The sequence below is a fragment of the Pelophylax lessonae genome (assembly GCF_965119305.1).
Source record: "Pelophylax lessonae genome assembly, chromosome: 1".
Taxonomy (NCBI): Eukaryota; Metazoa; Chordata; class Amphibia; order Anura; family Ranidae; genus Pelophylax; species Pelophylax lessonae.
Window position 1 is genome coordinate 877,288,289 of NC_138768.1, and position 23,851 is coordinate 877,312,139.

Consider the following 23,851-nt stretch of genomic DNA (forward strand, 5'->3'; position numbering starts at 1 on the left):
TGGACAGATCTACTTTCTGAAGCTACAGGTGGACAAATCAACTTTCTGAAGCTACAAGTGGACAGATCTACTTTCTGAAGCTAGGTGGAAAGATCTACTTTCTGAAGCAACAGGTGGACAGATCTACTTTCTGAAGCTACAGGTGGACAGGTTTACTTTCTGAAGCTACAGGTGGACAGGTTTACTTTCTGAAGCTACAGGTGGACAGATCTACTTTCTAAAGCTAGGTGGACAGATCTACTTTCTGAAGCTACAGGTGGACAGATCTACTTTCTGAAGCTACAGGTGGACAGATCTACTTTCTGAAGCTAGGTGGACAGATCTACTTTCTGAAGTTACAGGTGGAAAGATCTACTTTCTGAAGCTACAGGTGGACAGATCTACTTTCTGAAGCTACAGGTGGACAGGTCTACTTTCTGAAGCTACAGGTGGACAGGTTTACTTTCTGAAGCTACAGGTGGACAGATCTACTTTCTGAAGCTAGGTGGACAGATCTACTTTCTGAAGCAGGGTGGAAGCTAGGTGGACAGATCTACTTTCTGAAGCTACAGGTGGACAGATCTACTTTCTGAAGTTACAGGTGGACAGATCTACTTTCTGAAGCTAGGTGGACAGATCTACTTTCTGAAGCTACAGGTGGAAAGATCTACTTTCTGAAGCTACAGGTGGACAGATCTACTTTCTGAAGCTACAGGTGGACAGGTTTACTTTCTGAAGCTACAGGTGGACAGATCTACTTTCTGAAGCTAGGTGGACAGATCTACTTTCTGAAGCAGGGTGGAAGCTAGGTGGACAGATCTACTTTCTGAAGCTACAGGTGGACAGATCTACTTTCTGAAGTTACAGGTGGACAGGTTTACTTTCTGAAGCTACAGGTGGACAGATCTACTTTCTGAAGCTAGGTGGACAGATCTACTTTCTGAAGCTAGGTGGACAGATCTACTTTCTGAAGCTAGGTGGACAGATCTACTTTCTGAAGCTAGGTGGACAGATCTACTTTCTGAAGCTAAACTTGTGCCTCATGAATTGCAAATATTGACGATCCTGAAAGCACCAGGGCGCATAAATAGACAAGAAAGCATCAGGAAAGCATTAGCCAGACACACACTTACAACCAGAAGAGGCTGAAATGGATTTCAAGGTCAATGTTTTCTTTGTGCCACTTGATTCCATTAATAGTGAATTGAACCAACGGTTTCAATCCATGCAGAAGGTGTGCTGCCTGTCTGTTGCCATTTTGAAACTAAAAACTCTTTCAGATGAAGAATTGGTAAAATCAGCAGACAATCTGATATCCTACTACTCTGAAGATCTTACAAATGCTTTAGTAGGTGAACTTCAACATCTTTGCAACGTGTATGATGCCACATTTACAAGTCACTTGTCTCTTCTTAACTTGCTGAATAACATTTACAAGCTACAACTAGAAGGAATATTTGGCAAAGTATGTGTTGCTCTCAGAATTTTCAACACCATTCCACTTTCTGTTGAAGGAGAGAGAGCATTTAGCAAGTTAGCTTTAATTAAAAACTATCTGCGGTCAACCATGAGTGAGCAACGTTTGACTAGCCTTGCAATTCTCTCCATTGAACATGAGCTTGCACGGAAACTGAATTTTAGGGAATTGAAGAGTTTGCAGGCCTTAAAATAAGGAGATGGTCAGTTCAGCACAATTTAGTATTTTTTGAACAAGCCCTTGCTGCAAGGGCCGCATGAAATGGCCTGGAGGGCCGGATTTGGCCCCTGTGCCTTGTGTTTGACACATGATGTATACACTTTGCTTTTATACATGACACACGCTGAGAATTTCTGGATAGGAAGTCTAGAGGGACATACTAATTGTTTCCAGTCTATCACGATCCTTGGATAACTCCCACTTGGTTGGGGACCCGTGCAGGATTACGCATCATTCTTCTGCCCCAGAGGGGTAAGGTGTTTTTAGACCCAACTGTTAATTCAGGGGTTTATACATGAGGTAAGCAGGCTTGACTTTCCGGAGGAGGATTTCTTGCACCCGATCACCAACGAGTATTAGCACTTTTCGTCATTGTTTGGGACTCTTTATTCATTGCTCCCTTTGTATTTTTCGGGAACTATTCGTTAGCACTGCACTGTTATTTATTACTGATTGTTCTGGGATTTGATAATTTGACCCTGAGTGTTCAGCTGCTTTTATTATCTTTTACTGATTGTTTGCACTGATTGACTTTGTCTGTGTTATTGACTATGGATTGGCCCCGACTATTTTGCGCCTCTACTGCCCTTTATCTGGACTGTCATTGAACAAATTTGCCTGTCTGCCAACTGCAAGTACCTATTTGCTTTGCTCAGTTTGTGTCTGCTCCGGTGTGGTGGCCAGGCACTATAGTATTGTGTATAAGTCCTGGGGGCAACAGAATACTGGTAGGCCTTCTTGCCTTATGGGAAAAGGGGCTGTTATAGGTGAAGAATGCAGAAGCCAGCTATCACTGTCAGGGATACCACATGCAGACATCCAGCAAGGGTGATTAGACCAGTTGGCTGAACAAAAGCCAAAAGGATCTTTTTTAGATGTTTTTTTATGGTTGGACTTGAGCCGCATTAAATTTATCTTTTATGAGGACTGGTTTTCTTTTAACTACACTGTATGTAAATGTGCAGGGTGACCTTTACATTTACATATACTGTAGTGGCTTTTTTTCTTAATTCTGGAAGTTAAACTAGATGGCAGCAATGTGTGACGTCATTGTGCTGGTTCATCATGACGTCATTACGTATTATGCTTGCGCACTAGCATGTTTGACGGACATCTTTTTCGTTATATTAGAAGACCATGCCACATTTGTTTGTTTATTGCCTTTTGATGCAGCTGGTCTGCATCTAGCCAGCGAAATGGGTCGGGCTCATCCACCCATTAGGTCTACCCACAGCACTCAGACATTGATAAGTATATAATATTATAATACAATAAGTATATGAGAAGATAAATTGGGGGCGGAGTCGGATGTACGCTCTCTTGCTTCGGAGACCCAGTGGAATGCGGAGGGTCTGGAAGACGAGGAGGACTGCTGCGGAGAGCAGAGCAAGCGGAGGCTGAGGCCTGTGTGTGAGAGCACATCTGTGAGGCAGGAGTCGCCGCAGGGAAGTGACTAGCCCGGAGCAGAGGCCTGCTGGACTGAAGTGACGGGGGTTCGGGTGAGAGAGGCCTGATTGCTGTGAGTGCCGAGGGAGCGAGAGAGCCCGTGACGCAGCTCAGACTGGGAGAGAACTCTGAACAGTCAGAACAGTTGCCATGGGACACTCCTGACTTGTGGCAGTGCGTGGTGAACGGGAAAAACCGCAAGTATATGTAAAGTGATTTGTACTGAACATATTTCAAGCAGAACTTGGATTTACAAATTCCCCTTTCCCTGTGGATTACAAATGTCATTTATGACCAGAGCTCAAACTGCCGGCAAAGAATTGCAAGGCCTTGCTAGGAAGAGACTCAAGTAATTCATAGTCAAAGGGGGCCCCCTATAGGTGATAGAGTGCACTCTTTCCGGTAACTTAACCAAAGGTTAGAAGGTATTTCATTGAGATACATATAAATTCAGTTGAGTTCTTTGGATTTACCTATTCTATACAGTCAGTGTAGACAAGTTCGTCTGATAGTCACTCTCACAAAATTCTCAAAAGAAGCTACAGTATATATACATACCATGAATTAGATATTGTTTTATCTATATGCATTATGCTATATTGTTGCATTCAATTTTGGGTCTTGGGCCTCATACCTGCTTTTGGAGCCTGGAGACTCAGAATCTCATTGTATCTGTTAATTAACATTCCAGCTGTGTTGAAAATATATTTGTTTATTACACCTTTCTGAATCAGTGAATTGATAAACTGATACTTAAGTGTCATTGGTATTCTTGGGTGAACAGGTCAGAACCAATATTGCCTAGCAGGTCGGAGGTACCTCAGGGTCAAGGGAGTGCGGAGGAAATGAACACACTCAGCAGCCCCCATGGGGTCGTGCTACAAACATATATTATTATTATTTTTTACCACATTAGTTCCTAAGCACCTTGTCCAAATGGGAACTGTCTTGCAAATGAAGACTGACCTGTATGTTAATGTTGGTTGTGCACACTGAAAGGGTTAAATAGTGTATCATGACCTAGGGATTTGTTGACAATTTTTTATTCTGTCAAATGAGAATATTGCCACAGGCTTTTAGTTCTTTATTCAAAATGATTGTGCCTATGTTCTTTATTTATTATATATCTATATTTTTCGAATTGAATCAATATGAGGTTTATTTTATTATTTTTTTTTTTTCATTTCTAATTATTGACAATGCATTAAACTATGTATTGTGCACTTTGTAAGTCCTTTAATGTAAATCTTTGTGTTTTTATTTTAAAGATTTTAATAGATTGTGGATCCAGAAATTTATCAAGAAATTGTAAATTTCAAATTAAACAAGTGTTATCCTAAGGGTATAACCAAATCTGCAAAATATGTAATTCGTAGAAGAGCTATAAAGTATGAAATCAAAAAGGTAACTACATTATGTTGTTATAATTATTTGGAAGGTTTGTAAAGCAGAAATGTTCTTTATATCCATTGTAATCATTATTTTTGCTATATAATTGTTTTGCCCTCTTTTTTTCTAATAGAAGGTGCGCTTTATCGCACTGTCACCAAAAAAGATGGCATTGTCAAATACACCAAAGTAGTGACCAGTGTGCAGGGGGCTGATGACATTTTCAGAGACATTCATTGCAGTCCACATGGGGCGCACTGCGGTATGATTAAAACCAGAGAAGCCATTTGCTTGCGTTACAATTGGCCTGGAATAACTGTTGATATCGATAAATGGGTACCCGTTTTTTATTTGATAATTGCTATATTGTTTGTTTTTTTCATGATGACTATGCTAAAATATATATATATATATATTTTTTTTTTTTTTTGATGGTGGAGGATTTGAGCATTATTTTTTTTCTTCAGGTGTTAGAATGTCAGGAGTGCCAAAAAGAAGGAACTGAAATTAAAGCAAAGCCTTAACACCAGCCAATTAAGGTAAGTGGTGCGTGGAGTGGATTGTGAGGATGGTGTGCCATCAATGTGTTTGGGTCCCCTTCTCTTTGGGGGGGGGGGTTCATGGACCCCCGTGGTGATAATATGGTGTCATAATCTCACCAACCAGCTGTATTCTGCACTTGCGCGAAACAGCCCAATTGGAGACTCTGACGGGACACCGACACCCTTAATCAAGATGGCCACTGCAAGTGAAAATACTATGGGACAATATACTTGTTTATGAGCGCATGATGTTTTATGCATACACAACATCCACGCATGCACAGTACTTCATGTGATCATACACAAGATGGCTGCTGGTAGTACTTTCACTCCCGGGATTCATCTTGTTTTATCGTGCTGGGGAACATTTTGCGCACTGTGGCTTTTTGCCCCTGTTGCCTTATAAAGGAGTTTGTGTAATCTCCATTAGTAACTGTAAATAGATATCTGTGTATATGTAATAATATACTATTATAATAATATAATAGTATAATCAATTACTGTTTGAAGTGCCAACTTTTGCTACCAGGGTGGTGTCTGCTATTTGCACTTAAAAACATAACCTGATATGCGAGGTAGTACAACCCCGTAATTAACCAGTTCGCGCCATAGCCGAAAGACGGCTACAGCGTGGGCTCTAATTACAGGGAGGCCATCTTTAAACAGGCTCCCCGCGCGCACATCGGGGAAAATCTGTGTCGGCCGTGTCCCTTGGACACAGCCAATCACAGATCGTGGTGAATGGCCAATTACAGCGGCCATTTACCACGTGATCGAAACGTCCAATGAGAGATGATCTCAAATGTAAACATATGAGATCATCTCTCATTGATAGCTCTCCTTCCTCACACCGAGACTGCGTGTGAGGAAGGAGAGATCTGTGAGTTAAAATTGAGCGATCTGAGTGCCAGTGTGCCTATCACAGAGCCAGTGTGCCCATCACTGTCACAGTTCCCATCAGTGTCACAGTGCCCATCAGTGTGCCAGTGTCACAGTGGCCATCAGTGTCACCGTGGCCATCAGTGCCATGTCTCAGTTTCACCGTGTCAAAAGGGCCTACAGTGTAATCAGTGTCATCAGTGCTATTAGTGTCATCAGTGCCATTAGTGTCACCGTGGCAGTGTCCACAGTGCCATTGTCGTAAGTGCCATCAGCATCACCACTACAGTGTCACTGTGCCTCATTGTCAGTGCCCATAGAATCACAGTGCCCATAGTGTCAACGTGCCATTAGTGTCACACAGTGCTGCATATCAGTGCCACCTATCAGTGGAACCTCATTAGCATCCATCAGTGTAGGATCAACACCACCAACGATGGCAAAGAAATTATTTTCAGATGAGGAGGCGTACAATATCCTTAGTGTGGGCACTGGCATTCAATTTGATGCTAAGGTGACATTAATGTTGCCATGTAAACTTTTAGTTTGAAATTCTGGCATATACCCTCTTGCGAAGTACCCTAGTGCAATCAGTGGCGGTCTGTCATCAGTGCGGACATCACTGCCTTTGGTCTTCGGCAAGATGGCGGATTGTCCCGCCCTCGATGGTCACACGGGGCGCGATTCCTAATGTATTTAAGCGGTGCCGTCAGCACGCCGCCCGTACCTTGAAAACGTCATATTTGACGAAACGTGCGTCGGTCGCGGCGTGCTGACGTCACCAGCTTGTTGAGGACAGGCGGAGGAGCCGACCGGCCGGCGGCTCATCTCAATCCCTGTATCTACGCTTGATGTTTCTTATGTTTGTGAGTAAAATTTACCATTTGTGAATAAAGGGTTTGTTGGTTTTACACTATCAAGCTTTCTTTTATTACATACTTGGTTGTGATTTGGAGTGATCGTTCCACCTACTGCTGGTTCCGAGGGTCATCCATGGGACATTTGGCGTTTACCCATATGCGATTTGGTAAGAGGCAGTGGTGTTGGGGTGATCTTTGAATCTTTAATTTGGTGGCTTTTGTGTGTCCCTTACCTATCTTCTGGTAAGCATTTGGAACATAGGGGTGCTGGTGCATAACTTTCATCCTTATCTGCTCTGGTGGTGGTGTGCACTTTTCAGGGTGTCATTTAACAACAGTATTATGCTATGGAAGCTTCTGTTTTCTTTACATGATTTCCATCCATCACCCGAGATGAATATGGGCTTGCAGATCTGAGATTGGCAGACCTAATTTGAGTTTGGCTTTTCCCTTTCCTTTATCCGGTAAGGAGACTACATCACCGGTGATACACGTTTCTGACTTGGGAATTTACATTTTGGACTGTGTTTATTTCTGGAGATTATTTGGGACTTTCAGAGGACATTCATTTGGAGTTAACATCATATTGTGCCTTAATTTGACATTCATTGCCATTTATAACACAATTTAGCGCAACTTAGTTATATATAAGAATATTGCGTGCCTACCAAACAAAGGCGTTCTGGTGAGGAGGAGGCAGTGGCATCCACCAACTCCGCAGTGCCATCCACCAGCAACACAGTGCCTAGGCAAGAAAGGCCAAGTACAAGTGGGGTTTCACCTCACCCCCAAAGGGTTAGAACCCATGCCAGCCTGCCCTATGCCCTTCAGAACCCCTTGTGGCTTCCTCCTAACTCAGGAGAAGCCATCATCCCCCCTTTCACTGCCCAGCCAGGAGTCCAGGTTAGCACTGAGAACTTTACCCCGATAGACTTCTTCAATTTAATTTTTACAGAGGACCTGCTTTCGTCAATTGTGGCCCAGTGCAACCTGTACGCACAGCAATTTATTCTGAGTAACCCCACGTCTTATTATTCCCGTCCCTATGAGTGGAGAGACCTAACAGTGGAGGAGTTTAAGATTTTTTTAGGCCTCACCTTCAATATGGGACTCAATAAAAAAAAAAGAATTGCGTGCATATTGGTCAACCAAACCCATCTACCAAATGCCCATCTACTCCGCAGTAATGCCCAGGACCAGATATTTAATGATAATGAGGTTCCTACATTATAATGACAATACCCATTCCCCTACCCGAAATTCCCCAACATATGACAAGCTTTATAAAATTCGGCCACTTCTAAATTATTTTTCCGAAATATTCCCTCAATTATTTACCCCAGACCAACATATATATGTGGATGAGTCCCTTGTTAAATTTACCGGAAGGCCGGGTATCAATTTATCCCCAGCAAACGGGCCCGCTATGGGGTGACCGAGCCACAGGTACACATATGCCTTCATGGTGTACGATGGGAAGGACACCCAGCTGCATCCCCCTGAATGTCCGGACTACTTGGGATCAAGCGGGAAAGTTGTTTGGGACCTCATTTACCCTCTCCTAGAAAAAGGCTACCATCTTCACGTAGATAACTTTTACACAAGTTTGCTCCTGTTCCGCAACCTTCACAGGAAGAAGACTCCTGCATGTGGCACCGTCAGAAAAAACAGGAAAGGCTTTCCTCAAAAGCTCGTAAACACCAAGCTGAGAAGAGGGGAGACGGCTAGTCTGCGAAATGAGGAAATTCTGGCTGTGAAGTAGAGGGACAGAAGAGACGTGTACATGCTGTCTTCAATCCACAATGACACCTACGTGGAAGCCCCAAGAAGGAATGGCCCAATCCGAAAGCCAACGTGTGTACATGAGTACAACTTGTTCATGGGGGAGTGGACTTTAATGAGCAAATGATGGAACCCTATCTACCCACAAGACGAACATACCATTGGTATTAAAAAGTCTCAATTTATCTTTTTCATTTGGCCACATACAATTCCTACATAATTTACCGCAAGTCCACCGAAAGCCCCCAACCCTTCCTTTATTACCTGGAGGAAATCTTCACTGCCCTTATATTCCCAAACGGCCCACCAGAAAACATTCGATCCGATGTAATAAGTAGACTTTCTGAACGCCATTTTCCCAGTAAAATCCCTCCCACACAAACAGACAAAAGACGGCAGAAAAAATGTAGGGTGTATACCAAGGCAGGAGTTAGAAGAGAAACCCGTTTTTATTGTCCCCAGTGTCCTTCCAAACCAGGCCTCTGTATAGAAGACTGTTTCCGTCGTTACCATACTTCTCTAAAGCCATTTACCTTCACCCCTTCTGCCACTGTATGCTCCTGAACTGACCCTGGCCTGTTATTCAACTACGCCTTTGCCTGCTGCTTTTGTACATATGTCTGCCTGCTTCAGAACTGACCCTGGCCTGTTTTTTGACCACGCCTTTGCCTGCTGATTTTTGCATACCTCTGCCTGCTCTGGAACTGACCCAGGCCTGTTATTCGACCATGCTTCTTTTGTTTACCCTTTGCTCAGCAGAATGTATTTTGGGGTGTAATTCATGGTATATGTACTACGTCGCTTTGCCCAGGAGGGACTGACTACCGCAGTAAATATACTGTGGGGAGGTCGGCAAGTGTTTAATAAAACTGGCCTTTTGTGACAGAACGGTCATGTATTGTGATGAGGAGCGGAGAACATGTTCTTTGCCCTAGATCTCAGTTACTTAAACGGGTATACAACAGAGATCAGCCGTGATCCTGAGGATCACGTCTTTTCTATGATTCATAAACGGACACCTAAAAGTGGTATGTAAGACATGTCTATTGTATGGCCCATGGTGTGTACCAATTGTGAAATTGGCCCATGACTTTAGGGAGGTTGAGCCATCACTGTTCCAAAAAAAATGTATTTTGCTTGAGAAATAAAAAGTAGTGATAGTGATATCTATCATACACCTCTTCAGTCATTTGATAATGTAAATATAATCTATATATCTTTTGCTAACAATGAAAATTGCATTTCCTTTTTTTGTTTGTTTTACATAGGTGACAGAACCATGGGAGTTATTAGGAATGGACTTGATTGGAAAGTTAACAACAACACATGGCAATGAGTACATATATACAATAATAGATTATTGTACCAAATGGGCTATCACCGTTAAAAAAACAAATCAGCATCCGAAGTTGTACAATGTATAACCAAATTATTTTACTTATTCGGTGCACCTAAACGGATTTTGACTGATCAGGGAAAGGAATTTTGTAATAAAAAAGGTACATGTAATATGTTTTTTTTTTTTAACAATAAGGTGTTTTATTGTGATTACTATGAGAAAAAGAATTAAAAGTGCAATACCAATACTCTCGGCCAGTAATGATCCCCGAACTCTCGGTAGTAGGAAGAAAAAAAAAATCAAAAATATATAATCACCCCTCTAACAGGAACCCCTGTGGTCACACGTAGATTCCAACCCACAAAAGAACAAACAAGACTCCAAATCCCATGAAGAGTGAGGCTACCAGTGAGATTATCAGCTCCTTGTACGCGTCTCTTGTCTATTTAGTGGAGGTCACCTCATACACAAAGAACCAAGAAACATCCCGATTGCCATTAGGACAACTGTGAGGTGCGGGAACACTGCCAGGTTCACCGGACTTGTATATCGGCTCATTGCTTCCAACTCCATGTTGCCGGTGACACCTCTCGGTACATGTAATATTTATGATCAATATTTGTTAGCTATTTGTTACCCAAAATTATTTCATTTCATTTATGTATATAATTTTTAGATATGTGCCCTTGATTTTTCCACCCCTTAGTTAAATAAAGAGATTAGTGAATTTCTTCAAATAAGACGAAGCTACACCTCTGCGTACCCCATCCGCAAACCAATGGTTTAGTTGAAAAACTGAAGGGAATGTTTCCTAATAAATCTCAGTAAATTTCCTCATAAAACTATAAATATACATGTACTCTGCATTTAGATGGAGATTTGATTTTTTTATTTTAATATTTATTAAAATTCCTTCATTTTTAAAACTTTTTTTTATTACAACTATTTATGCAGAAGTGGTAGTCTACATTAACGGTTCATTAACCACTTCCCGCCCGCCCTATTACAGAATGACGGCAGGAATGTGGTTGTGTTATCCTGACCGGACGTCATATGACGGCGGCAGGATAACACAGCTCTGGGCGCCCCCGGGGGCACGCAGAGCGGCGATCGGTGATGCGAGGTGTCAGTCTGACACCCTGCATCTCCGATCTCGGAGGCTCTTTACCATGTGATCAGCCGTGTCCAATCACGGCTGGTCACATAGTAAATAGGAACAGCTGTTGATCGGCTTTCCTTAGTTCGTGCCTGACAGGCACGAGTAAAGGAGCGCCGATCGGCGGCTCCCCTGACAGGGGGGGTGGGGGTTGGCACTGGTAATCAGATCATTGATTATCAGTGCAGACCCTCGGGGGGGGATGCCACTAGATCCACCAGGGATGCCCACTATGACCCCAGGAATGCCCACTATGGCCACCAGGGATGGCAATCAGGGCTCAGGGAGCCCCCCATTGCCCTCCCCATCAGTGCTGCCCACCAGTGCCCTCCCTATCAGTGCTGCCCTCAAGTGCCCATCATTGCCATCCTTTAGTGTCGCCCACCAGTGCCCATTATTGCCCACCGGTGCCGCCTATCAGTGCCCATTAGTGCTGCCCATCAGTGCCCACCAGTGCCGCCTATCAGTGCCCGTCAGTGCCACCTATCAGTGTCCATCAGTGCCACCTATCAGTGTCCATCAATGCCGCCTATCAGTGCCCAGCAGTGCCGCCTATCAAAGCCCACCAATGCTGCATATCAGTGCTACCTATCAGTGCCTATCAGTGCCGCCTATCAGTGCCACCTCATCAGTGCCTGTCAGTGTAGTCTCATCAGTGCAGGAAAAAACTTATTTATTTACAAAATTGTATAACATAAACAAAAAAACGTTTTTTTTTTTTTTCAAACTTTTCGGTCTTTTTTTATTTGTTTAGCAAAAAGGAAAAAACCAAGAGGTGATCAAATACCACCAAAAGAAAGCTCTATTTGTGGGGGGAAAATGACATAAATTTGGAGTAGGTACAGTGTTGCATGACCGCGCAATTGTCATTCAAAATGCAACAGCGCTAAAAGGGGAAAATTGGCCTGGGCGGGAAGGGAGGGAAGTGCCCTGTATTAAAGTGGTTAAATTAATCGCGCCGTTCATCAGAACTGCCGATACCGCTTCTAGCACAGCGGAGAAGTCTTTCTTTCTTTCCGTACATGTGCATTATTTCTATGTTATACAATGGATAACGCTGCGCTAGAACCGGTGTCGGCAGTTCAGAAGCACTTCACGATGAATGTAATGTTGCCATAAATCTCTACATCATGTCTGAAAATAACTTTTACATTAAGTTCGTTTTAGGGGGGAAAAGACCTTTACATCAATAATATTCCATGATTATGCTTTTTATTTTTTTATTTTTTTACATGTGATTTTTATCGTTTTCAATTGAACTTTTGAAACTCGCTACATGATGCAAATTCAAATATCTACTCTATTTAACCGCTTTACGACCCCCTCCCGCAGATGTACAGCTGCTCCCAGGCGAATCACCGTAACTGTATGACGCTCGTGAGCAGGAGGCTGGGGGGGGGGGGGGGGAGAACGCGTGCCGTCAGCGGGGAAACTGATGCAACGGGCAGACGGCTCCGATTGCCGCCTGACACCCGCGATCGCTCCCCGCTGAGAGAGAAGAACGGTCAGCTGTTGTAAACACATCCGACCGTCCTCCCTGAAATGATCACAGAGCTCCTGTGATCCTTCTATATAGGATCACATGTCTCTATGGCCACTTTACAAGCCACGCCCCCCATACAGTTAGAATCACTCCCCTAGGCTCACATTTAGCCCCTTGATCACCCACACTGTTAACCCCTTCCCTGCCAGTGTCATTACTACAGTGAGAGTGGCATATTCCTAGCATTGATTACTGTAGTTATGTCACTGGTCCCCCCAAAAGTGTCAAAAATGTCAGTTAGGGGTCCGATCTGTCCGCCGCAATGTCGCAGTCCCGCTAAAAATCGCAGATTGCCGCCATTACTAGTAAAAAAATAAATAAATATAAAATGACAAATCTTTCCCATAGTTTGTAGACGTGATAACTTTTGTGCAAACCAATCAAAATACGCTTATTGAGATTTTTTTTTTACCAAAAATATGTAGCAGAAAACAAATTGGCCTAAAATTTTAAAAAATTTTGATTTTTAGAATTTTTTTTGGGGAATGTTATCTAGCAGAATGTGAAAAATGTTTTTTTTTTTTTGTTTATAGCGCAAAAAATAAAAAAAAATCGCAGAGGTGATCAAATACCAGCAAAAGAAAGCTCGATTTGTGGGAAAAAAGGACATCAATTTTGGATTGTTGCAGAACCAGGAATATGAATGCCCAAAAAAACTTAGATCCAAGAGAGGGTCCAGAGGGGAGAGGAGAAGCAGACAAAAAGGGAACATAAAAGATGCTGGAATTTTCAATTTGAGTTCAACTACTTTGACCGAAAATGAGAAACTTGTTCTTAATCATGGCCTTAAATATGCCCTGACTAAGCCTATCAATAGGTTCGGATTATTTATTAATGTTCATAAATATATCCGTAAAATTAACATTAAGAAATTCATTATGTCTAATCCCATTAGGGACCACAGATTGGTGGTGGATGGGATTAGGCATTCTGGTTTGTCCAACGCTTCATTGTTTAACCCTCCGGGCTTTTTAGCCCCTTCCATTGGAGTCTTTAAAGACTTAGTATTGAAGGACATTGAAGATTAGAAGGGATCGAAATGAGTTTAGGTTTAAGGGCGGTCTTGAATCTCTCAAGACAACTGAAGTTATAGTGCGACCAGCTGACAAAGGAGGTGGCATTGTAGTTCTTGATAAGACAGCCTATGTTTCTGAGATGAACAGGTTACTGTCTGATCTGGACACATATAATCCATTTCCGGGGGAACCCTACTTCCAGATTTAAGATGGAGTTATCATTGTTAGTCAATCAAGGATATCAGGATCACATTTTGAACAAGAAGAAGTCCTTTTTGATTCCTGTGGCACCAAGGCGGACGTTTTCCGTGAAACGCGTCAACCGATGTGCACCTTTCCCATGTCTCTGGCTATTATGGATATACATGGAAATGTTTTTATCACTTTTTTGATACCAATAAACAGATTTTATTTACCTTTCATCCTCAACTTGGAGTGCGGCTTTCTCTCCCTACACATCTCTATTGCCTGTGATCAGTGGCGTCACTAGGGGGGGGGGAGGGGGCCATGGCCCCCCAATATTACTCTGTGCCCCCCAAATAAAATGCATTTTTTTTTGTTTGTATTTTACATGGCAGAGAAAGCACTGAATCATTAAATAGGGCTGAAGAAGGCTGGTGTTCTGCTGCTGTGCGAGACCCCCCCCCCCCCCAAGCTGTAATGTGAGCGTCCAGATTGAAAAAAACTGCCTGATTCGGGCAGAAGAATCACACTGTATATACAAGGCTGTGAGTGCCTGTCCGTATGACACTCCCACAGCCCAGCCAGCACACTCCCCCGTCCCCTCACAGACAGCGGAGGAGAGGTAATACAAGCTCCTTGTGTGTCTGCCCGGACCGCCCACTCTCCTCCCGGCATGCAGATGTATCTGATAGGAGATGTGGGCGGGAAACATGAAAGATGGTGGTGTGTGAGAGAGATAAGAGCTTTAACCCTGGGTGAGTACAGCTGTGCAGTATAGTGTGATTGCTAAACTGTCCCTATCTCCCTCCCTTGTCCCCCCCCCTCCCCCTTCTCTGTTCTTCCAAGAGCTTGACAAACTTCACTTCCATTAAGAACTTAAGGCCCGTACACACGTACCGATTGTCGGCCGAAAATGTTCGGCCGCCGAACGATCGGCCGATTTTTGGCTTGTTAGTATGATGCTTCCGACAGCCGACAGCGCACTTTCGGCCGAACAGAATCTGTCGTGCAAGCATTAAAATTTTTGTTGGCCAACACCAGAACGGCCGATTGTTCGCCAATCAGTACAGATTTCGGCCGACAGACAGCCGATTAGCAAGACTGGGCATGCTCAGAAAAGAAAAAAGACAAGGAAAGTTAACCATCACATGACATCACTTCTGCAGTCCGCTGTTGTTGGCCGACAAAATTCGTGTGCAGTCTTTTGCAGTTTTCAACAGACACGACAGCCCTGGACAAAAGACGGCCGATCGTTCGGCCGACGATCGGTACGTGTGTACGGGGCTTTAGCCAATGCATGGATTTTGTAAATGTGAAAGAACACTCGCGCCAATTGGTATTATAAATGTGACAATGGGATTGCGCTGTGGACGACCCCTAAGAGTGAACAATGGAAAATAAGTGTAATACAAGGTATTACTCACAGCGCATGTCCTTGAGCAAAATAATAATAAATAATGATGTGCTAAATATGTGATACTGAGTATAAAAATGTATGGTGTGCTCTTGTGATTATAATAAAATAACTTTTGGCTGCTTATAGCTCTATTTACATGCACCCTATAAAATACTGAACTCGTGCTTATTGTGACTTTGCAGTCATATGCCAAAATGTATAAAAAAAAAAGAAATTATCAAGTGAAATGTGATATGCAAAACTACCCAGGGAAAGGAATCTCTCAGTTCTATTCCAACCTAGTCCATAAAACACTCCCAATTAAAACCCCCTCCCTGTCAAAGTGGGACCTAATCTTGGAACAAACCATCTCAGAATCAACATGGCAAAAAGCCTTCATATCCTCATTTAAAGCATCACACTGCACCAATCATTGGGAAGCATACCTGAAAATTCTTTACCAATGGTATCACCAATCACCAATGATGATACTAAACTAAGTAGGGCAATAACTTCTATACAGAATGTGGAAACCTTACAAGCGGACCTGAACAAAATAATGGGGTGGGCAACTACATGGCAGATGAGGTTTAATGTTGAAAAATGTAAAGTAATGCAATTAGGCGTCAGAAACATGAACACAAGCTACTCACTAGGTGGGGAACCTCTGGATGAATCTAAGATGGAAAAGGACCTGGGGGTCCTAGTGGACAACAGGCTTAGCAGTGGCACGCAATGCCAACAAAACACTGGCATGTATAAAAAAGGGGATTCACTTCAGAAATAAAGAGATTATTCACCCTCTCAACAAGACTCTGGTCCGGCCACATCTGGAGTATGCTGTCCAGTTCTGGGCACCGGTCCTCAGGAAGGATGTGCTGGTACTGGAGAGAGTCCAGAGAAGGGCAACAAAAATAATTAGGGGAATGGAGGACATCAGCTATGAGGAAAGACTACAAGCACTGAACCTATTCTCTCTGGAGAAGAGACGATTGAGGGGGGATATGATATCAATGTACAAATACTGTACTGGTGAGCTTAGCATAAGGAACAAACTATTCAGAGAAAGGGAATACAATAAGACATGTGGCCACTCTCTAAAACTAGAGGAAAAATGTTTTAAGCTTAAAAATACGTAGGGGGTTCTTTACTGTCAGAGCAGTGGGGATGTGGAACTCTCTTCCACAAGCAGTGGTATCAGCAGGGAGCATCGATAGTTTCAAAAAATTATTAGATGGGCACCTTAAAGACCACAACATACAGGGGTATACAATGTACAACATACAGGGGTATACAATGTACAACATACAGGGGTATACAATGTACAACATACAGGGGTATACAATGTACAACATACAGGGGTATACAACGTACGGTTAACAGCAAACACACACACACATCATAGGTTGAACTGGATGGACTAATGCCTTTTTTCAACCTCACTAACTATGTAACTATGTATCTAACCCCTCTTAAACTTTCTAAAATATACCCTAATCACCCATCTCAATGTTGGAGATCATGTGGTGAAATAGGCTCCTTTTTTCACATCATATGGTCTTGTAAATCACTCAAATCTTTCAGGAATGAAATCTTTACATTGATCTCTGAAATCTCAGGCAAAATCACTCAACCAGATCCCAAACTAGCATTGCTTCATCTGAATGTAGAACAATTATTATACACCTACTATACGCAGCAAAACTTAACATCACCAGACTTTGGAAGTCGGGCTCCACTCCCTCACTTTCAAATATAATATCAGATCTTAACTACCAATGTGAGATAGAAATGCACTTCACTCTAAGATCCTCTTCTCTTTCTAAGTTTACTAAAATATGAGATGTATGGTTCAAAAATCCTAATTGTACTGTCTTAGTATGATAATTTAATAGAGAACAGAAAAGCTATGATAATTGGTACTTGTTCTATTACACATACATTACCTATGTATGACTGTTCAACCCCAATATTTCACTATATTTTATAATTATAAACTTGTTGGTTTTTCCTTTTTGGATTTGTTCTATTTAAACTTCAATAAAAATCATTGAAGCCTAAATTTAGTGTGAATATTGATATGCACAAGTACATTAGAAAACTCAATCTCAAAGTATTTTTTAAATAATCCCATTACCACTATTAGTAACACTGGATCTGGAGGTATGAATTATAGTGGCCTTCGCAATAAGTAAATTTTCAATCCACCAGTGAGGAATAACCACTGTGTAGAGGTTTTCAAAAACCTAGTGTTGAAAGATCTGGATACGGTTAAACCAAAATTTAACAACAGGAGTAGACACATTAATGAGGGACTCATGTCATTAGAAGAACGTAAAAATATTATTATTAGGCCAGCGGATAAGGGTGGTGGTGGGGGGGTGGGGGGAGTAGTAATTATGGACAAAGATTTTTTTTACCACAAGCAATTGTGTGATCTATTGTGATCAGGACACTTATCACAAATTACACCAAGATCCCACAAAATCTTTTGAGTTAAGAGTTAATATCATTGGACAATTTTGGTTACAAAACTCATTTCTTGACAAAAAAGGAGAAAAAATATTTACTCCCCAGCGTATGTAGAATACCAATTATATATACACTCCCTGAAAATAAATAAAAATGATGTATGCCCACCAGTTCGGCCCATAGTAACTGGTATTGGCTCTGTCTCAGCCAGGTTGGGCCAGCACCTAGACACATTTTTGCAACCAAGTGTATCTAGTAGTAGAGCCTTTTTGAAGGACACAAAGGATTATGTTCTCTAAAGCAGTGGTCCTCAACCCTGGCCTAAAGGGTCCACTAACAGGCCAGGTTTGCAAGATAACTGAAATACATCCCAGGTGATATAATTTGCTGCTCAGTGATTGCAGTACTCTAGTCTGCATCTCCCCAAGGTAATACTTAAAATCTGGCCTGTTAGTGGGCCCTGTAGGCCAGGGTTGAGGACCACTGCTCTAAAGGATGTGGTTTTGAGTGATGACTCATCTGTCTTTTTTGTTACGGCAGATGTGACGACACTTTACACCATTATCCAGCATGACGATGCCTTATTGGCATTAAATTGGCCATTAAGTAAAAGGGATGAGATACCCATGGCCCAGAAAGTGTTTATCCAGAGAGATTTAGATTATTGTCTGACCCACAACTACTTTTGGTACCAGGGTGAATTTTATAGCCAGCGTACTGGGGTTGCAATGGGGGCTAAATTTGCCCCAAGTCTTGCCAATATCTTTATGGCTGAGTGGAAGGACAAATTTGTATATAATGCATCTAGACCTAAATTAAGATTCTAAAAAAGGTTTATAGATGACATTACGTTCATTAGAAAATGTGATGAAGACTCTCTTGGGGCGTTTATGGCTCATTTAACTAGTAACACCAACAATATCAAATTCAATTTCCACTGGCATAAGGAATCAGTGAATTTTCTTGATGTCCTTATTTTCAGGCAGGGTGATCGGTTGGTTGGCAACTCGATTTTAAACTCACTGATAGAAATAGTCATTTGTCTATTAACAGTGGCTACCACCCGTCTTGGCTGAAAAACATACCTTGGGGGCAGTTTATGCGCATTAGGCGTAATTGACAATGACTTTTTTAGAACAAGCTGAGATATTAAAAAATAAATTTCATCAGAAGGGTTATAGAGAAGATTCTCTCAATAATGAAATTCAAAGTGTTCTGAATATCCCTAGAAAACAATGCCTGTTGGAAAAAGACAAGTTACATAGTTTGTGAGGTTGAAAAAAAGACATCAGTCCATCCAGTTCAACCTATATGTGTGTGTGTGTGTGTTAACCGTACATTGTATACCCCTGTATGTTTTGGTCTTTAAGGTGCCCAGCTAATAGTTTTTTGAAACTATCGATGCTCCCTGCTGATACCACTGCTTGTGGAAGAGAATTCCACATCCTTACTGCTCTGACAATAAAAAACCCCTAACGTATTTTAAGGTTAAACCGTTTTTACTCTAGTTTTAGTGAGTGGCCACGTGTCTTATTGTATTCCCTTTCTCTGAAAAGTTTGTTCCTTATGTAACAATGCTCATTGTAAATCAAATATGCAGGTTTATTAATGTATTGTTATATTTAAATTTTACTGCAAGAAGTTCCTTTTTCTGCCACAAGATGGAGCTTATGAACTGGTATTAACCCCCTTAGCAGTAACCCCGAGCGTGACTCAAGGGTGGTTTTTTCATGCTAGGATCGGTATCCCAGAGTCACGCTCGGGGTAGAGGTGCAGATCCTGCAGCGGGGTTCCTTACCTTCTCCTGGCGATCCAGCGATGATCTCCCATTGCTGTGATCGCCGCCGAGATCCCTGCCACACCGTCCGTCACTCTGATGACTTCCTGGTTCCGTTCTCTACAGCAGCAATGGTGCATGGGAGCGGAACTGGGAGGGAAATTCAAATGTTGCGCAAAACACAAACACATAAAAAGGAGGTGATACAATGTAATCTGAGAGGATTACACTGTATCACCTTAGTATCAGACACAGTGCCCTTTGACATTGTCATTTTTGACAAATAAAACCCTTTGAAAATGGCATCAAAAAAGCTTTTGGATCAGCTGAGCGACTGCGACAGCGGCACGGAGGTGCTCGCAGAACAGAGCAACAGTGAGTCCTGGGGAGATTTGTCATCTGACTCTGACACCGACACTGATCCAGAAAGTGACAACGCCGATGCTGCCGCACCTGACCTAAGCGATGTGCGCACTTGGTGCCCTCTAAACAGCGATGCGGACCAGGCAGCGCCCCCGAGATTCCGATTCACTGGATCTCCTGGGATGAAGGTTGATGTGGAGAGTGACAACCCTCTGGCGTACCTGAAATTATTTCTTACTGAGGAGGTAATTTTAAAAATCGTCACAGAAACCAACCGCTACCATGAGCAGCAATCCGCTACGCTGTGTGCCAGATTTTCCACATCCAGAAAATGGGAACCGGTCAGTAAAGAGGACATCTGGCAGTTTCTGGGACTCATCATCCTTCAGGGGGTGGTGGGGAAACCGCTCCAGAATCGGTATTGGACCACCAATAAGATGCTGGCCACTCAATTTTTTTGCACCGTGATGTCCGAATACCGTTTTTCACTCATCATGATTAATTTACACTTCGCCAACAACGAAGAGTTTGATGAGGCCACGCATCCTGCGTCCAAACTCAAAAAAATCTGGGAGGTGTGCCAAATGATTGTCACCAACTTCCAGCGGACCTACGTGCCAGAAGTCTGATGGCCTACAAGGGACGCCTGAGCTGGATACAGTTTATTGCATCCAAAAGAGTGCGGTTTGGCATCAAATTTTATATGCTCTGTGAATCATCCACCGGATATATCTGGAATGCGGTCAGTTACACCGGTAAAGGGTACCAAGTTCAATCCCAGGTACAGCGGCTATGGGATGGCCACATCCTCTGTCCTTTCACTGCTGGACCCATTGCTGAACCAGGGATATTGCGTGACAACGGACAATTTTTACACATCTCCGGAACTTTATGAGGTTTTGCTCCTAAACAAAACTGATGGGTATGGTACTGTTAGGCCAAACCGGCGTGACGTGCCATCAATGTTTGGCAGGAAAAAACTAAAAAAAGGAGAGATGGTTGCCTTTCAAAAGGGTAAAATGATGGCAATGCGGTGGCGAGACAAAAAGGACGTGTGTCTCATGAGCACCGTGCACAGCACCTCCACTGCCATGGTCCGCACAAAACACGAAACAGATGTGCTGAAGCCGCAAGTCGTGATCGACTATAATCACACAATGGGAGGTGTCGACCGAGCCGATCAGGCAATGACATTTTACCCGGCGATGCGGAAACAACAGAAGAAATATTACAAAAAGGTTTTCAGGCATCTCCTTGAACAGTACCTTTGGAACGCCTATATCCTTTATAAAGCAAACACTAACATACCTCTTGTTCATTCTGACTTTATCTGGAAGGTGGCTGAGCAGATTTTTGTCAACCACCCGACGCCATCAGTATCTGCTAACAGATCCGGACGACGCACTGTTGACATTGGCAATCCAGAACGCCTGCCAGGTCGTCATTTTGTAGACCGTCAACCGCAAGAAAGTTAGCACCTACCAGGATGTGCGTCGTTTGCTGTTCTAAGAAGGATGGCAATGGAAGAAAAGTCAGAAAGGAAACAAGGTACTATTGTCCTGATTGCAACGTCAGACTTTGTCTTGTTCCATGCTGCAAACTATTTCACACTCAGGATGTGTATTGAATTTCTTTGTTTGACAAATTTCATTATTTTTCATTGCATTATTGAATAAAATTATATTATTGATTAGATTATAATTCATGTGTTTGTGTTTCAAATTTATCACATCTGGGGTGTCTACTAGAGTCTTGTTTTGGTCAGGTTTAAGTATTTACTAAGAATTGTAAGCCTATAATACATAACGCCAAATTTCCATGCAAAAAATTGTACCGCTTTTGGTACATAATAACTGACATAATCATACCGCCAGGGAGGTTAACTAGTGAGTGTTTCATTTGTGTGAGCTGATTGACGTCACACACCCGCTCATGTGCGTGCCTCGGTTGGGGCACATTTAAGAGAGGAGAAAAGGCACGAGCGGAGAGACTTCCAGCTGGGCATTGTGTGGACCGGTGGGCGGAGGTTACTGCAGTGCTTTCGATCCTGAGTGATTTTCTGACTGAATAAGGAGGATATAGGTGACCTTTATATATTTCCATGAATATATTCTTCTAATGGATACACAAAAATATCTTGTACCTTAAGCTGTATAAAGAATCTAGAGCTCCTCCTGACCAAGACGGTTGCCTGGCTTATTGGCGTCCACAGGTATTCAGAACCTCTGGTCTACAGGCTTGGATTGCCACTATTATTTAGTGCTTAGTCATGATCTATCAGCGCCTCCTTTATGCTGGCCTCCCTAAGGATTCATATTCAGACACCTGCCTATAGATTGTCATCTGATCTATTCAGGATATACAGCCAGGCATCTCATACAGGGACCTGTGTTGGAGACACCTTTTGGATCACCTCTCCATTCTTACTTTTGATGTTCCATCCTGGTCTGTTTTTTTCATCTACTTACATTCTGGATCCATACCCCACCCTGACTTGGTCAGCTAATTTATCCATGAAAAACGATTTATGCATATGAGTTCCCATATTCACACCCCTGACGAAGGGTATTTCCTGTAATGCGTAGGGTGTCTACTGGAAACCGATGCTCCATCATCTTGTGTGATGACATGTTTTTATACCTCACTAATATATTTTCCATATATATTTTATCACTGTGACTTTTAATGTGTTATATTAAAATTTGTAATTTTTATTTTGGTGGTGTTACTTTTGGCCTTTAAAGTCCCGTTCCCTTAGGGGGGTTCTTTCTTGTTCTAAGCTGTATAAAGGAGGATAGTGGCCTCCCAGCCTTTCCTAAATACATATTGTCGATCTTCTACAATCAATATGGCCATATCCTATGCAGGACACATGTACTAAAAGTATAGGTAAGAAGCATTATACCATTAAACTTCCCCTACAAAAATACTGAGAGCTGTGTTTAAATGTTAAAAATCTTAGAATTCTGGATACCTTAAAGAGGAAGTAAACCCTCCTCTGACACATTTACCTATAGGTAAGCCTATGATAAGGCTTACCTATAGGTACTGTAAATATCTCCTAAATGTACCGTTTAGGAGATATTTACCTTACATGCAGCCAGTGACGTCACTGGCGCATGCGCTCTGAAGGAACGGCCGATCGTGCCGTTCCTTCAGAGCCCCGTGCCGTGACCGTCGGCTCCCGCGCGTGGGAGTGACGTCACCGCGGCTCCGGCCAATCAGATGGCCGGATGCCGCGATCCCGGAAGACGGGCGACTGGACATGTCGCCCGTCATAGAGGTAAGCGAGCGGCGCGGCGGGGGCTCGTTCTAAGGTAAGTATTTCATAATGAGCTAGTATGCGATGCAAAATGAATTACCATCTCATGTTGAGGGATCACTGTATCACATTCCATTTAATATGTAATAAAAATTATCAAAAAGTATATACACAAAGGTGGTACCGATAGGCTGAGTGGTAGTGTAATACATTTAGCCACGGCACAGGTGGCAATGGCTCAATGTATCACACTGCCACTCAGCCTATCACTGACTGAGGTGGGACATCGTTATAGCTGGCAATTTGCTGTGTTGTGGTGTCACATGTTGACCCCGGGCAACCAGGAAGAAGACAGAGTGTGATACTGGGGCAGGGAGGGAGCAGTGGCAGGTGAGTTGGGTGTATTGTTTTACATGCAGATATCCCGGGCATAGTACAGCAAAATAAAATGTTTTATGAGACATCTCTTTTAAAGGCTTTTCATTCCAGTGATTTTCTAATTCTGAATTGTTTTCTATTATATCCATAGATTACATACAATATACTGTACATTATTATATTAATTCAGTAATTCATACTATTTCAGTTTTGAAGATTTCACCAAGATTGAAACAGCGTTGGATAGCTGGATGTCTGAATGCAAAAGAAAAGGGTAAGTTATATCTGTAATTCTGTAATATAAATTAACAAAACAAATGATTTTGAATTATCAAAAGGCTTTATAATTTTAATAATCTTTAGTAAGCACAAAAAATATTTTAAGGATCTTCA

General features: G+C 42.4%; 1 protein-coding gene, 1 long non-coding RNA gene and 1 pseudogene across 3 annotated transcripts; 2 read left to right on the forward strand and 1 right to left on the reverse strand.

Moving 5' to 3' along the window:
• Window positions 1–1,129: 1,129 nt before the first annotated feature.
• Window positions 1,130–1,651, forward strand: LOC309550493 (uncharacterized protein; the record flags this gene model as incomplete). Its single annotated transcript, XM_082250862.1, has 1 exon — window positions 1,130–1,651. One exon carries the CDS (start codon window positions 1,130–1,132, stop codon window positions 1,649–1,651), a length of 522 nt encoding a protein of 173 aa, XP_082106988.1.
• A 2,981-nt stretch (window positions 1,652–4,632) lies between these two features.
• LOC309566406 lies at window positions 4,633–9,900 on the forward strand. Its single transcript, XR_014225873.1, has 3 exons — window positions 4,633–4,846; window positions 4,978–5,049; window positions 9,842–9,900. It is a non-coding gene; the product is annotated as an uncharacterized lncRNA (long non-coding RNA).
• Window positions 9,901–10,156: 256 nt separating this feature from the next.
• LOC309568736 (dolichyl-diphosphooligosaccharide--protein glycosyltransferase subunit TMEM258-like) lies at window positions 10,157–10,498 on the reverse strand (annotated as a pseudogene). Its single transcript has one exon. The product of its transcript is annotated as a dolichyl-diphosphooligosaccharide--protein glycosyltransferase subunit TMEM258-like (transcript).
• Between the last annotated feature and the right edge of the window lie 13,353 nt (window positions 10,499–23,851).